Consider the following 16,599-nt stretch of genomic DNA (forward strand, 5'->3'; position numbering starts at 1 on the left):
AGGCGCAACCACAGCGCATGGCCAGGCCCATCCTGCAGCTGCGACGACGACGAAGACTTGCGTCGGAGACTTGGAATCAAGTCACGGCCGGCAAAGCGCATGCCAAAATATGCTACGACGATGATGACGACGATTCCGTCAGTCACGGCGCGCCTGAGGGCCCATGTTGCCAGCCGACGCCGTCCACCCATTCCTTACTTCCCCCTTGTTGGTTCCTCAGCCACTAGCGTCCACTTCTCCTCCTGCGTCTAGTACCCTATCTTCACCTTTCCGGAGATTACAGAGGAAGAGGAAGGACGCCGAAGCCGTTGCATCAAGGCTAGGACCACCGTCGAACACCTGCTGTGCGCACCGCCCTGCGTTCCTTTGCTTCACCACCGTGTGTGCACAGATCCCAGGGTGTGCACAGCAGCATAGGTAAGTAAACCCCGAATTTCTGCAGTTTTTTTTAAAAGATAAAGCAGGAGCTCTGCTATTCAATTAAGCAGGGAAGATTATTTGGGTATTTTCCGCAGTTTTCTGGAAACCATTTTTTTCCCCAACCATTTTCAGGTTTGGCTATTTTTCTTGCCTGTCTGTTAAGCTAAACTTGCAGAACTTAGCATAAAGTTGTAATACAAGCATAGTTTCACCAATATACAACCTTTTGTTTTAAGCTACAACATTCACCTCAAGGAAGAAAAAGTAAACTTATGAACTGTTGGACTTGGGCTGATATCACTCGGATGGCGGTCCCCTCATTTTTATTTGCATCTCCTTACGATTTTTTTTTTCAGCTGGCATATTTGTCAACTTCCTGTAATCTTTTTGAAGTATAACTCATGGAATTCCTTTGTGTATATTCTGTTAACCCAGTGGTTTTATGACACTAATTAAGAAAGTTAACTAGTTAAGAGATTATACCGTTTGAGTTTGGGCTTTGGAGATGTCACTAGCTAGTGGTCGACGGTAGGCAAGTCCTTTCTGCTTTGCTATGAAGAACCTCCGAGCTCAGTCAATGTCCAGAAAAAAGTTGGATAACTATAAGTGGAAGCCATTTTTGGTTGGTTTTCTGCATGTTCTCTTTGTCCCTGTTTTATTATGTCATGTAAACTTTTCATTCCCCAGTTTGATTTATACATGTCTATTTGACATTGCAGATAAATACAGTTGTAGCCTGAAAGATAGAACTTATAATCTATTGCTTAAAAGTTTAAAGAAAGTTGTTCAGAGAAGGAATATAAGATGACGGATACAGTACTCAGCATTGCAAAGTCTCTGGTGGGAAGTGCTGTAAGCAAGGTTGCTTCGGTTGCCGCAGAAAAGATGGTCTTGCTGCTGGGAGTGCAGAAGGAGATATGGTGAGCATCTGAATTGCAGCCTAATTAATTTTATTTGTCATTTGCATTAGATTTATTGGGACCACACTTATGCAGAGTGGTATGGTACTCAGTTTATTTTTAATGATTTATTTATATTTTTTATTACATATCCTGGAGGAACGCATATGCAGTTTTTTTTATAAGTATATTATTTGCAACATCTTCGGGAGATACATGTAGAGGAAAGTGAAAGTAGGATGTACTGGAAGTCCCTCTATATGCCCAAACACAAGTGGACACAGTTTCCTCATGGTAACCATGTTCAATGAAGGAATACAAACGACGCAGCTATTATGGACCTGGTGATAATCTAATTTAGACAGAAACATGGTTGCCTTCGAGAGTAAACAATGTAGCATGGCATGCTTAAGTCAAATGCATGTACAATTTGACATGGAACTATTACGTTCAGTGCTGTGCAATTTTGCTTTTGACCATGGAATCAAAGATTTAATGCAAATTAATCTTCACGTTCCTAGTTTGAGCTTCCAATTTGTTCATATTTGTGATTTATAATGCTATATATGCATGTATACATACAAGCAACGCAGTCCACGTGGGATGTTGGCCACGCCTGGATGAGCTGAGAAAGATTTAAATCCTGTTTAGATGTGACTAAAACTTTTAAGTCCCTATCACATCCGATGTTTGGACACTAATTGTAAATATTAAACGTAGACTATTAATAAAACCCATCCATAATCTTGGATTAATTCGCGAGACGAATCTATTGAGCCTAATTAATCCATGATTAGCCTATGTGATGCTACAGTAAACATTATCTAATTATGGATTAATTAGGCTTAAAAAAATTGCCTCGTGAATTAGTTTTCATTTATGTAATTAGTTTTGTAAGTTGTCTATATTTAATACTCTAAATTAGTGTCTAAATATAGGGACTAAAGTTAAGTCCCTGGATCCAAACACCACCTTTAGACCTGTGAAAACAATGTCTTGAATTCCGTTGAACATTTTGTCTACAGGTTCATCAAGGACGAGCTACAAAGGATACAAGCATTTTTGATGGCTGCTGAACCATCAAAGAAAAGCATACTATTGAAGGTTTGGGTGCAGCAAGTAAGGGATCTATCCTATGACATTGAAGATTGCCTTGATGAATTTACAGTTCATGTGAGCAGCCAAACCTTGTCGAGGCAGTTGATGAAGCTAAAGGATCGCCATCGGATTGCCATCCAGATCCGCAATCTCAGGACAAGAATTGAAGAAGTAAGCACTAGGAACATACGCTACAACTTAATAGAGAATGACCTCACCTGCACCACTACTGATGAGAGGAATTTATTTATGGAAGACATTCGCAACCAATCAGCTAACAACATTGAGGAAGCTGATCTTGTGGGTTTTTCTGGACCCAAAAGAGAGTTGCTTGATCTTATAGATGTCCATGCCAATATCGGACCTACAGAAGTCGTATGTGTTGTCGGTATGGGTGGTTTGGGTAAGACTACTATTGCAAGGAAAATTTATGAAAGCAAAGAGGACATTGCAAAGAATTTTTCTTGCTGTGCTTGGATTACTGTTTCACAGTCCTTTGTTAGGTTGGAACTACTAAAGGATTTGATGATGAAACTTTTTGGAGAGGAAGTACTGAAGAAGCAGATGAGAGAACTCGAAGGGAAGGTTCCACAAGTAGACGACCTCGCCAGCTACCTCAGGACAGAGTTAAATGAAAGGAGGTACTTTGTTGTGCTTGATGACGTGTGGAGTACAGATTCATAGAAATGGATTAATAGCATTGCCTTCCCTAGAAATAACAATAAAGGGAGCTGGGTGATAGTAACAACACGAGATGTTGGCTTAGCTAAGGAGTGTACTTCTGAATTGCTTATCTACCAGCTTAAACCCCTGGAAATAAGCTATGCGAAAGAGTTGCTTCTAAGGAAAGCAAATAAAACAACAGAAGATATAGAAAGTGATAAAAAGATGAGTGACATTATTACTAAAATAGTAAAGAAGTGTGGTTATTTACCGCTGGCTATACTCACAATAGGGGGCGTGCTTGCCACCAAAGAGATAAGAGAGTGGGAAACCTTTTATAGTCAGATACCTTCAGAGCTTGAGAGCAACCCAAACCTTGAAGCAATGAGAAGGATAGTGACCCTAAGTTACAACTACTTGCCATCTCATCTTAAGCAATGCTTTTTGTATCTAAGCATATTTCCTGAGGATTTTGAAATTAATAGGAACCGTCTGGTAAATAGATGGATGGCAGAGGGGTTTATTAAAGCTAGGGCTAATATGACTATTGAAGATGTTGGGAAAAGTTACTTTAAAGAACTCATCAACCGTAGCATGATTCAGCCATCAAGAGCGGGTGTACGAGGAGAGTTTTAGAGTTGTCGAGTCCATGATATAATGCGTGATATTACAATTTCGATTTCTAGAGAGGAAAATTTTGTATTCTTACCTAGGGGCACTGACTATGAAGCAGTACAGGGGAACACTCGGCACATAGCATTTCAGGGGAGTAAGTATTGCTCTAAGATAAGCTTTGACTGGAGCATTATACGGTCATTAACTATGTTTGCCGAGAGGCCCGTAGAACTAGAGCATTCAGTTTGTTCATCTCAGTTGAGGATGTTACGGGTCTTGGATCTAAGAGATGCACAATTTACTATCACACAAAATGATGTCAACAATATAGTGCTCTTGTGCCACTTGAAATACCTACGCATTGCAAGATACAATAATGCATCATATATTTACTCACTTCCAAAATCCATAGGAAGACTGGATGGTCTGCAGACATTGGACTTGGATTCGACGAACATTTCAACACTGCCAACTCAGATTACTAAGCTTCGGAGTCTCCGGAGCCTTAGATGCATGAAGCAATATGATTTTTCTTCTTTCACAACATGTTTAACTGACACATTGTGCCTGCCCATGATATTCACACCTTCCGTTAGTACCTCTGATCGTGCTGAAAAAATTGCTAACTTGCACTTGGCCACCAAAAGCTTCCGTTCAAAATCAAATGGCGTCAAGGTACCAAAAGGAATATGTAGGTTGAGAGACTTACAAATATTGGGGGTAGTGGATATTAGAAGGACTAGCAGTAGAGTAATAAAAGAGTTGGGGCAGTTAAGCAAGCTGAGGAAACTATATGTGGTAACAAAGGGATCTACAAAGTTAAAATGTGAGATACTCTATACAGCCATCCAGAAGCTCTATTCCCTACAATCTCTCCATATGGATGCTGTGGGATGCACAGGTATTGGAACACTTGAGTGCCTAGATTCTGTTTCATCGCCTCCTCCCCTATTGAGGACACTCAGGTTGAATGGAAGTCTTGAAGAGTTGCCTAACTGGATTGAGCGGCTCACTCACCTGAGGAAATTCTACTTATTGAGGACCAAACTAAAGGAAGGTAAAACCATGCTGATACTTGGGGCATTGCCCAACCTCATGCTTCTTCATTTTTGTCACAATGCTTACCTTGGGGAGAAGTTAGTATTCAAAACAGGAGCATTCCCAAATCTTAGAACACTTGTGACTTTCAATTTGGATCAGCAAAGAGATATTAGATTTGAGGACGGCAGCTCACCCCAATTGGAAAAGATAGAAATAGGCAGGTGCAGATTGGAATCAGGGATTATTGGTATCATTCACCTTCCAAGGCTCAAGGAGATTTCAGTTGAATACAAAGGTAAAGTGGCGATGCTTGCTCAGCTGGAGGGAGAAGTGAACGCACACCCAAATTGTCCCGTGCTGCGAATGGCAATGGACCGAAGTGATCACGATCTTGCTGGCAACGCCAAAGGATCTCCTCCCTAAGCAGGAGGGAGACAGCTCGCAAGTAATCATGTTGACAACAAACGACAGGTCAGTCACTCTCTCTCCCTACATGGCAGCTTAATTAACTTGTTTCCTCCTCTTGTTCAGTATTAGCCATCTGGTGACATCGATGATTTCAACTCACCCTTTCATCTCTCTTGTTTTCTTAACCTAACAGAGAACAGATATGCATAGCTCAAGGTGGTTTGATCAAGTGATCATCTCCTCCATTGGCACCTCCGGTCGTCCCTGCTTCTGCGGCTGCGCACACCTCGCTGTTCCAAGGAGGGGTGCTGACATAAGGTCAGGGTTTGAAGTTTCGGTTCGAAATTTCACCCCCCCCCCCACCGAAATGCTCACATCTCGCCCGAAATTTTCGGTTTTTGCCATTTTTTTGTGAATTTGGTCAAGTTTTATTCAAATTCATTCAAAATCAGTCAAAATTTCAAATAATTTCGTACGAAAAATTCTGAAATTTCCAAAATTTCGGTTCTTTCGCTCACCTCCGGTAGAAAACCAAGTTTCGAAATTTAAAACCCTGCATAAGGTGGCTTCCACTTTCTTCCATCGCGTCTCACTCTCTCGATTCTTCCCTCTCGGGTATGAATGGTTCAATCTGATCTTTTCTCGCGATATGCTACTGGTTCCAGCATGAGCATTTGAACCAGCAGCTTAGAATTTTTCATTTGATCAGGTGTTTTATTTCCACTTCTTACCTGGGCAGTCTACTTTTCCAATTCATCCAGAACAGAAACCATGTTTATTACACTATAGAGGGGAACAGCATTTCAGGCACGATTGTGGTTTTGTTATTTCCATTTTGGTGTGCACACGAGGTGTTTGCTATAATGTCTGAAAGAGCTTGTGTATACATGGTTGGTTCAACATTATGTGTTAGTCATATTTTATATCGTTGCTGACCTATCACATAGTGCAGGAGTAAAATTTTTGCTATCTTTATTGTTACCTGCTGTTTATTTTCCTTTTCGTAAAGAATATTAGCTTTTTGGATAACGAAAAGAATATTATGTATCCTGCAAAAAGGTTTGATTTGATGGTCACTGGCTAGTACAAAAGCAAAGAGAGATCAGACAAAACAAAGTTGTGGTTACATTAGCTCATTGCAATCTATTTGCTGAACATGTGAAAAATTAATAATTTGTCGTACGTCATGTTTGCTCTGGCAGTCTGGCTGCAGGTGGTTAGTTTTTTCATATCCATTGTCTTGGTCTACCTTTTCCTACTAAACTAGGACTAGGAGTAGAAAAAAGTAATTGTTGGTTCCAAGTTCAAAAGATAGGCAGATGTGAGCTATGGAACTTGCAGTTCTTGATCTCCTTCAGAGCTTCTCACCTCACATATATGGATCTCTGTTTATCCCAAAGCAACATTTTTTAACCTGCTAGTTTCGAATTGATCATCTTTGTTATTCTTCATTTATTCTATTTCTCTCCCTAAGGGAGTTTTCTAGGGTGGATATGTGGAAAATCGAATGCAGCTATGCTGTTCAAACCACTGTCAAAAGATGCAGGACAGGATGGGCAGATGTTTATTCAGTGTTCTTGTTCAAATGAAACATATACTATTCTGGAAGAGGTTGGTTAACTTACATTGTATATAACCCTTACCTTGTTACTATCCTCTTGCAAAATGCATGGATTGGTGAAATCATGTTTTTTGTCATGCAGAATCTATTATATTATTAAAACAGCCTTAAAAAAAGACACCACGTTTGCTGTGGAGGCTAGAAATTTCCACATTAATCGAAGAAAAGGAAAAATATTTTAATCATTGGATCATAATAGATCTAGATTTTAACGGTTAACATCTAATACGTATATAGTTAGAAACTAGAGTTGTATTGCTAACGTAGGAATACAAAGTGGTCTGCTCAGTTGCCATCAAATTCAAAAAAAAAAATTACGGTTTGGATTCCGATTGAAGGAATAAAGGCAGGAACTAATATACATGCTATATTAGCAATCCTAATCAAGCACGTACCACCAAGCGCAAGGTAATAGTTGGTGTTGATGGTGTCCTAGATAATTAGTTAAGGACTTTCCATGTATTGATCTCTAATAATGACATCATCAACTAATTAATTAATTAATAGATTAGTTCTACAATTACACCATGCATGCATGTGTATGTGACAGTCTTCCATGCTTGGGCAGTATAGCTGAATATTTGTAACTGATATAAGGTGAAGAGTCAGGATTATCTAAATAAGATACGAGTAGCTTGAAGAAAAATCCACACTTTTATTTTAGAGGCCAAAAACTACCATGTTAATCGAAAAAATATATTATAAAGATGGCTAAAAAAGTGCTATCTTTTATTCGGGTGGCCTAAAAATTATCGTCTTTATGAAAAAAATCTACACCATTAGATAAACCTATATTTTAACCAATAAGATCAATTGATAAGTATACCTAACGGCACATTAAGTAGACAAATACTACTCAAACTTTGGAAAAACAAAAGTACCGTACAACTAAACAATAATCATGTTCGGACTCTCACACTACTAAATAAACTATTTTCCAGACGATAGCATTTTTTTTCAGGCGGGTAGGCATCTCGGAGCTAATTAAATGGCCACCTACAAAAATAAAAACCGTGGGACGAGATTGTTGTCCACCCGCGAAAATATATTTTTGCAACCGGACATGGGATAAACACGAATGAAAAAGGAGTAGTTTTCAGAGAAGTTTTCGGTCATCCCAAAAGAATATAATCAATCCCCTGCTTGGCACTCTGTCCGCTCTAGGCAATAATATTGCATACGACTGAAAAAAGAGTAGTGGAGCCAATAAAATTTTAAATACCGACAAATATATCTATATTAAGCATTTGCTAAACAAAACATATTCGCTCGCGAGGGTTCCCTTTTGATTACCGACACATGAAAAATATAAGATTACCAATTAAAAATATTCTATAGAAGGAGCTGTGAGAAGGACCCAAGGGATGACAAAGTAGTAAGATAGTGGTTACCACGGGAACACGGCCTGAGGGAAGGAAAATGAGTAAGGTGACAGAAACGGTTTCTAAATACTATGTAAAAAAGAACCCTAATCAATTAAGAATATAATTTAGAAATAACTAAAATTGCGAATAAAAATAAGGAATATAGAAAGAAGAGTCTATCTAGATCAACACAACATGAGATTAATTAAAATTCAGAATACAAATAAAGTAATTTTGAAATTGTATTTTCAAAATTAGTCCAAAAGCACATAAAAAAAGTGCACCAAGCTTTACAAATAAAAGGTTTCGATAGGTTAGTCCTACTAGGGTTGTGGGAGGGAGAGCTATTCAAGTGACAAATAGTAGGAGTTGTGAGAGGGCGACCCTTTGGATGAAAAAGAGCAAAGCAAGGGATGCAAGGACGACAACATTTAGAGGGACTTCAAACATGATCACGATCATGATAAGTTTCAATATTATTAGGCGTCGACAACAATAAAGAAGAGATGCGGTGTAAGCTAACAAGGGGATAAGTGATAAAGGAGCGGGAAGCAGTGGTTGCCATGGGAGAGCGAGCTGAGGAGCAAAAAAAAATAGAAGTAATGTGGCAGCGATGACTTCTAAAAATAATAAAAAGGAACTCCAACTAGGATAAGAGTTTTGATTTTATAAGGTGCTGATGACAACAAAATGAGAGATGGCGGGACAGGTTGACAACTAGACAGGTGGAAAATAAGTAAGAAGATGATAGTTGCTATCGGAGAGTGAGCAGAGGGGTGGCAAATGAATAAGGTAGTGGTGACAACTTCGACAAACTATGAAAATAAAACCTTGACGCGATTTTGTAAGGTACCTATAATGAATAAGAGTAGCAGTGGACATGCGAGCGGAGGGTGCAAAGAAGTATAGAGGTGTCAGTTAACATGGGAGAGCGAGCTGAGAGACAACAAATATGTAAGTTGGTAATGGCATCTAAAAACTTTAAAAACAGATCAATGATGACGATGAGATTCAAGTGCATAAGTAACAACTGTCATTGGAGGGTGACAAATATGAAGAGGAGGGACAAGATGCAAATGAGCAAAGGGATAGTGGCAGCTGACATGACTTCGAAAACCTATTAAAATATAGATGCCTGATTATTTTTAAGTCAAAGCAGAAAAACATGTTATAATCACTTTATTTAATTTCCCTTAAAAATCATATCATTCAATCATATAAGCTCTCTCTATTTCAAATATATGCCTACATATATGCAATACGATAGATTAATCATGGACATAGTCAACAAGTCAGCTATTCTAATTTTTATGGAGATTCAAATTAAAAAAATATAGATAATTTTGTATCATAATATATATATATAATATTTGCTAGCAGTGGCCACCCTGCTAGTTGTTTTGTGAAGCTCAAAGTTGAAGCTGCAGTCTTCACTGTTTCTGGCAGAACCCAAATTGGTGGCTTGGTGCTGCATACCTGCAGAGAACGCAACGGCCACTGCTTGTAGCCTTCAAGGATGCTACATTATTGATCATCTCACTACGGTCCCGATCAAACTTCTGATCGAGTTCGCCACCGCTGTGGACTTTGCATATGTTGATGGAGTGGTGTGTATGAATCCAGAGGGCAGAGCCACTGCCCTGCGACCTTGGGGCTTGTCAACGAGCATACAGTATACTCTCTCCGTTTCTTTTCATTTGACGCTACAGTGCAAATCAGAATCGTTTTTTTTTTGTTTGACGCTACCAGTTCATCCGTCCTAGTCACGTTTGTTAATTTCCATCGTAGCCCTCCATCTCAACATCGCCACGGCGCTGCCTCGTCCTCATCGCGACCGGACTCGCTCGCCACTGTCTCCTCCTCCCACGCGCCGCTGCCGTTCATGCCTCCCGTGCGCCGCCGCCGCACCCCAATTTGGCGGCAACCCACCCCGAGCTGTGGCCTGTGGGGCAAGCAAGAGTCGGGCAGCATGGCGCACAGGGAGCCGGACGTCGGGCTTGCTGCTGCCGCCACTGTTGTTCTTGCCACTCGGCTGAAACCAAGCAGAACGTACTGCATCTGCAGATGACATCGTCGTTATTGCCGTTCGGCTGGAGATCAACCAGAACCAGGGCTTCTCCTCTCCTTCTGCTTAAATTGTAAATTGGGCAAAACCAGGCAATTAGGCAATGAAAATTGGAGGAAATGAGAAAAAAAAAATTAAACAAGCTGGAAGTTGGAGAAGGCGAGATCGACGAGCTCACTTACAGAGAGGGTGACGAGTGAGGAGCCGAGGTCCGGGGAGGACATGCTGCTTGGAGACGAGAAAGGAGGAGGACTGAATCGAGAAGGACCGCTTGATCTCAGGCTCCAACGCCGCTTTCACCGGGAAGGTCGGAGAAGAAAGGGCGACGCGGCGTCCGGGAAGAGCGTTGTGCAGCGGGTTCCTCCTCCTGTGGTCGCGAGCAGCGGCGTTTGGGAGACGACGAGCGAACCGGCGTCGAGGCAGCGCGGGGGAGATGGCAAGGGAGCCGGCGTTGAGGGAGACGGCCGGGCCGCGCGCACTGTGCTCCTCCCTGTCGTCCAAAAGGGATGAAGGGCAAAATAGTAAAATCGCTCTATCCTTAATTTTGTCCATGCTGTCGGAAGCTTCATATATATCGAAACGGAGGGAGTAATATTTTGCTGTTATTTCAGTGATTAAAAACGAAAATTTTAAAGAAAACATTGAATGCAATTAGATCTGCCCAGGTTCTCAAAATTTCTTTAGGTCCGCCACTGCTTGAATCGATATGTCATATGCTGCAAATTAAGTGGATTGGAGATATACATGCGCTCGAATGTTCTCGGTTATATTGTAATTGTGGAGTAGCAACTTTATAATGGGTATAACCATGGAACAAGGGTGACGATGAATCAAACTATTTGCTGTCATTTGAAGAGCTCCAGCATACATATTTCACTATATCAGTTTTTTATTTTTGGGTAACTGAAGACTGAGGGGGATGAAATTGTACTAATTCTTATTTGTGTACAATTGATATATTTCATTACGTCTTATATTCTGTTAGACATATGTATTTCCCTACGGGCCCCCCGGCCCAGAAGCCCATCGGCCTTTTTTTTCGATTTTTTCTTTTAGCTTTTTTTTCTTTTTTTCTGATTACTTTTTTTAAAATCTTTAGCACACGTATTTTTTTCAAAATATTTTGAATTGAAAGTTTTTAAAACTTAACTTGAAAATTTTCAAATCTGATTTGAAAGTTCTTGAATCTGAGTTGAAAGTTTTTGAATCTGAGTTGAAAGTTTTCGAATCTCAAGTTGAAAGTTTTCAAATCTGATTTGAAACTTTTCAAATCTCGACTTGAAAGTTTTCGAATCTGAGTTGAAAGTTTTCGAATCTCAAGTTGAAAATTTTCGAATCTCGAGTTGAAAGTTTTCAAGTCGGAATTGAAAGTTTTCAAATGGAGTTGAAAGTTTTCAAAATTTTTCTTGCAAATTGAAATTTTCAAATTTTGAGTTGAGAGTTGTCAAAATTTAAATCGAAAGTCAAAAAGTTTTCAAATATAACTTAAAAAAATTTTCAATCTATTAGTAAAAAAAATTCTCCAAAAAAGTGAAAAATCTTTCTTTAATTACCCTCATTACCCTTAACTAATTGAAATAGTTATGTTAACCCCAACACGTGCGCGTCCGCATACGCGGCAGCTAGTCTTCTCGTTTCCATACATCGTTTACACCTGCTAGTGCTATGGCTGCTTGAGGATATGGCAAAGCTTAAAAGATGATGTTAACACGGTCACATGGAGATGCAGGAACATGCATATACAGGGCACTCCATTTTCTGTTTTGTCTCAATCTTATGTAGAGCTAATATGGACAATACCAGTAGTTACATCTTTCTGTCAACTAGGCATCCTACCCACGTGTTGCTCAATCGATGTAAACTTATTTATTAAATCAATGCAATCACGTCGCGTTGGTTCATCTATTTACACTTGGTTATAATATGCTCCCTGTGGTAAAATATAAGAACTTCTACCATACTAGTAAAAAGTGGTATCTTATAGTACCTACTTAAGGATTGTAAAATTGCTTATTTATAATAGTACTTGTCTCACCGATCATTTTCGATTCAATTCTTTTCTATCTTACATTCCCTTCCACGCTCATCCATTCCTTCTTTATAAAGAGAAAATAAAGTTAACCTTAATATCTCTGGGGAATAACTTATATTTCAGCGGAGGTAGTAAGAAAATACAAACAACCAACTAAAGTACTTGAGTAAAGGGGTGCAATATTTATGTGGCATAAAAAACACTTATCTTTTTATTATTTTTATTATAGTTTGTGGCTGACCATTAATTGTTCTAGAAGGCTAGTGCTAGTACCTCCGTCCTTTTAGGGTTGGACATGGGTATTAAAAATTAGGTGATTCCCCGCGCTTTAATGTAGAAATTCCTAAGTAACTTTTAATATTTTTCTAACAATCGAGCTAAAAGTAAAAATTATATTAGTTATGAACAACAAATAAAACTGGATTGTCAAACTATGTTCAGAGATAAATACATTTAAGTAGATTCTGTATGAGATTGTAGATGAAATATGATATACCGCACATTGATTATATGGATGAATATATGTTAAGTATTATAAAAATGATGGATATATATGTGTGTGTTAAAAATATTGTGAAAAATAATGTGAACGAAGATGATTGGATGTTGATTTGTAGAATTCAGTGAATTATAGATGATATTGCATGCTTGCATAAGTTTTGTATGTAATTATTGCTAGTGGATGATGAGGTGGCATGTTTGCATGTTGAGCTTTAGAATAGTGGACTATAATTATTGTAAGATAGGATTAAGTACAATTAAATGAGGAATATAATGATTAATTGAGAAGTAGAGATAGGTGAGGGAAATTGAATAGTGTAGAGTTGTGATTGGTTGGGAAGATAATGTTGATGAAAAAAGTTATATTTTGGGACAAATCTTGAATGCTAAAAACTGTTATATTTTAGGACGGATGTAGTAAAATATATTGATCTATCACTACGAATCTGAATGGAGGGTTACTAGGGTTTAGATTGATTGTACTAGGTTGTGTCTATTCTATTACTAGGTTGTTATATTTTAAAATGGAGAGTATCAAACTACTTGTTGAACCAATAGCGGTGTTAAGAGCCTCTTTGGAGAGCTTCTCATACAATATCTAACTTCCCAAACAGTGTAAATTCTGACATATATTCTAAGAAGCTAGTACGAAAACCAGGTTTGTAGATACTCAGAAGCTGGCTACCAAATAGTAGCTTCTCAGAATCTTAAGCTCTCCAAATAGAACCTAAATCTCCTAATCTCTTTCTCCACCCAATGGCTTCTACATGTATGTGTGGTGGTGACAATTTCCCCAAACCCCATGGCCTCTCGCGTATAGTAATCGGTCATGCCTTCATTGACGAGCAAGCTCGTCTCATTAAGTCTCGATTCGTTTGGACTCATTATCTTAAGGAACCATTCCAGCCTAGCTTAGCTCCTTAATCTTAACGAAATAAAAGTTTAGCTTGGCTTGGCTCGCGAGCTGATTTGTTAAGCTTTTGTTAGGCTTGTTAACACATTTATATATCCTTTATAATATTAAATTTACCATTTTATCATATATATATTACCATAGTAATAACACTAAATATAAATAGCTTGGATATAAATGAAAGACTAAATAATACAAAGTATATGTAGTTATGATAATCTCTTGTACTACTAACAAGCTAAACAAGCAATTGGCGAGTTGCCTTGATAAGCTCACAAGCTAAAAGCCTATCTCCGCTTGATTCATAATGACTACAAGTTCGAACAAAACTCACTACAAACCAATCCGGGGCACGGTCTTTGAGCTTTCTTTCCGCCCCAGTGACACTTGTGTTGAGATGAATCAACGTGACACTAGCTACCGTGAGATGTAGTGAAGAGACATGTCAGTACACTACAATAGATCTAGGCTTCCTTGATTTATTCCCTTGTGACGAATAGGGAGCTCGTCATTCATTTATGACCAATTCGTAAAAAATATTTGTTGTAAACTTCACCCTCGGCCGATTCTAGTGATAACTGGAATTCTTGGTCATAATATATGTTCAATTACGGGTGGACAGGAAGGTTATGGCTCGTTAGCTCGCTCGACTCGGCTCTTTTAAATTTCGTAACGAGCCGAGCTGGCGCTAAAAGCTCGTCAGAGATAACAAGCTAGCTTGTGAGCTGCTCGCGAGCCTTAACGAGCTAGCACTCTAAGGCCCAAGCCCAACAGACAATGACACAACACAAGTTACACACCGGCCCAAGCCCAACCGAGAGGAAAACCCTAGACTACTCCCGGTCTCCCACTCTCCCTGTCTCCCACATCCAGCGCCGCATCCCGCATGCCCACATCATGCGCCGCCGATCCCCTTTCACACCGCCATGCGTCGCGCCGTACCGCAACCAACCGCCAGCCCACTGATGAGCTCCTCCTCCTCCTCCTCCACCGCCAGCCGCCAGCCCGCCGATAAGCTCCTCCTCCTCCTCCTCCTCCACCGCCGCCGCCGCCTCACGCTACTGGGAGGAGGAGAAGCTCGAAACAGAGCTCGCCAAGGTGCACGGCCTCATCGCCGTCGAGATGGCAACTGGGTGGAGCATGTGCCCCATCGGCGACGCGCGGCGGCACATCAGCGCCGAGCTTGCCGCCGTCGTGCCGGAGTCCCTGACGGAGGAGGCCGCGGCAGTTGATGCTGCCGTGGAGCAACGTACTGCTGCTCGCTCGCCGCCCACATCCACCCCTAGCTGCGTCGCGTCCCACTGAGAATAAGAGAGGCCTGGCCGCCTGGATGGTTTGGCTCGCGAGCCTAACGAGCTCCTAACAAGCTTGACCAAGCCGAGCCGAGCCAGCTCGCTATCCACCCCTATGTTCAATGTGATAAATTAATGGGCTCGTCACAAATGCTAGGAATTTTGTCGTTGGCAGTTGGGCTATCACACGGTGACACAGAATTTTATCGTAGAAAACTTAGTTAAAACAACTGTCTCTTTTCCTTTGATGAAAGAATTGATATTGGCCATGCTGTATGATCTAAAGAACTTTAAGAAGTTAAACTGTAACATCTGATGGTTACTAGTTTGTTGCTGATATAGCTCAACAGGTGGTTCGTTTCGTTGTTTTTTTTTAAAAAAAAAGAAGTGAACGGCCAATACCCAATACAGTACTTTAAGTTTTACTCTCGATCAATTTAGTCCTTGACATTTCTTATTATCCAAATTAGTCCTTAAAATTGGTCATGGCTTTGGACCAAAAAAATACCACATGAGGATGCCATATCATACTTGAATGCAAGGTGTTTAAATGTCCAATATACCCTTATATACACCATTTAAAAAAATAAAGAGAAAATAAAACAAATAAAAAATAAAAGACAACAACGTTGGGCCACACTTCATTTTTCCATTTTGTTTTTTTTACTTTGCTTTTGTTTCTTTGTTAGGATAAATGTAAGAGTACTTTGGACATTAATTTAAATATTGACCTTGCATGCTCAAATGATATATCATGCACCTGTGATATTATCTAGGTCCATGGACTATACCGAGCCAAATCTAAATTTGTAGGGCTAGTTTGGACAATACAAAATGACAAGGACTAAAATGACAGAGTAAAACGTAATTGGGGGACCATATTAACTCTTCTCCCTCTTCTCCCTTGAGAGAGAGGGAGGATTATTAATGTAAATTAGAAAAATGGCAAATTTGGTGAATAGTAGCTTTATTCTGCTCTTTTCTTAAAATTCTTATTGCTGGGATTTTATTTTCTGATTTTCTATAAATTTGTTGCCATATATATTTTTATGGAAAAATAGTTAACATGTATTTACATTGTAAGTCCTTGAATATATGTAATTATACTAATTCACATGTATAATTACACTACATATGTAATTGCACTAATTTATATATGTAGTTACACTATATTTATACTATATTTTACATTTGGCATATTTTTATCTAAAAATCTGTCGCCGTATTTTTAGATAGACCTTTTTATTTTTAAGTAAGCCTAAAACAAATACAGTTTGTTTGTCAACGCTGTCGACATTGTCAGGATTGTCCATAAACATTTCCATGATATTCAAAAGAAGATAAACACGGTAAAACTAAAGGTGAGATGTATACGGACCAGATATTTTTCCCACATGATCTTACCACATCCGTCCTTGTCCTTGTAGTCAATTTTCTCTGCTACAACTTGTTCCGTGTCAAGCATGGTGCGACCCAATCCACATGATTATTTAGCTTAAATACTCCCTCCAGTTATGAAACCATGCTAGCAAGGTCATTATGGCAGAACTTAGCCCGTCCACAACTTTTGAAATACTCATTCCATCCCCTTTTTTTTATGTTGGTTAATTCAAACGTCATATGTTAGGAAACGGGGTAGTATTTAGATTGGAATGCAAAACTTGTAC

General features: G+C 39.5%; 1 protein-coding gene and 1 non-coding gene across 3 annotated transcripts; one reads left to right on the forward strand and one right to left on the reverse strand.

Moving 5' to 3' along the window:
* Positions 1 to 225: 225 nt before the first annotated feature.
* Positions 226 to 6,125, forward strand: LOC9268881 (putative disease resistance RPP13-like protein 3). 2 transcript variants are annotated; one of them, XM_026026274.2, is made up of 4 exons: positions 226 to 417; positions 1,140 to 1,340; positions 2,345 to 5,207; positions 5,338 to 6,125. In XM_026026274.2, the coding sequence occupies exons 2-3, from the start codon at positions 1,225 to 1,227 to the stop codon at positions 3,099 to 3,101; spliced, it is 873 nt and encodes a 290-aa protein (XP_025882059.1). In that variant the 5' UTR covers positions 226 to 417; positions 1,140 to 1,224; the 3' UTR covers positions 3,102 to 5,207; positions 5,338 to 6,125. The 2 variants fall into 2 exon arrangements, with proteins under 2 accessions (XP_025882059.1, XP_066167378.1); XM_066311281.1 differs by lacking the exons at positions 226 to 417; positions 1,140 to 1,340 and having other exon boundaries at positions 3,097 to 5,207.
* Positions 6,126 to 10,081: 3,956 nt separating this feature from the next.
* On the reverse strand, positions 10,082 to 10,734 carry LOC112939326 (uncharacterized). The gene is made up of 2 exons (XR_003242928.2): positions 10,377 to 10,734; positions 10,082 to 10,256 (listed from the first exon to the last, which is right to left on the reverse strand). It is a non-coding gene; the product is annotated as an uncharacterized protein (transcript).
* Between the last annotated feature and the right edge of the window lie 5,865 nt (positions 10,735 to 16,599).

This window comes from Oryza sativa, chromosome 6 (genome assembly GCF_034140825.1).
Source record: "Oryza sativa Japonica Group chromosome 6, ASM3414082v1".
NCBI classification, from domain to species: domain Eukaryota; kingdom Viridiplantae; phylum Streptophyta; class Magnoliopsida; order Poales; family Poaceae; genus Oryza; species Oryza sativa.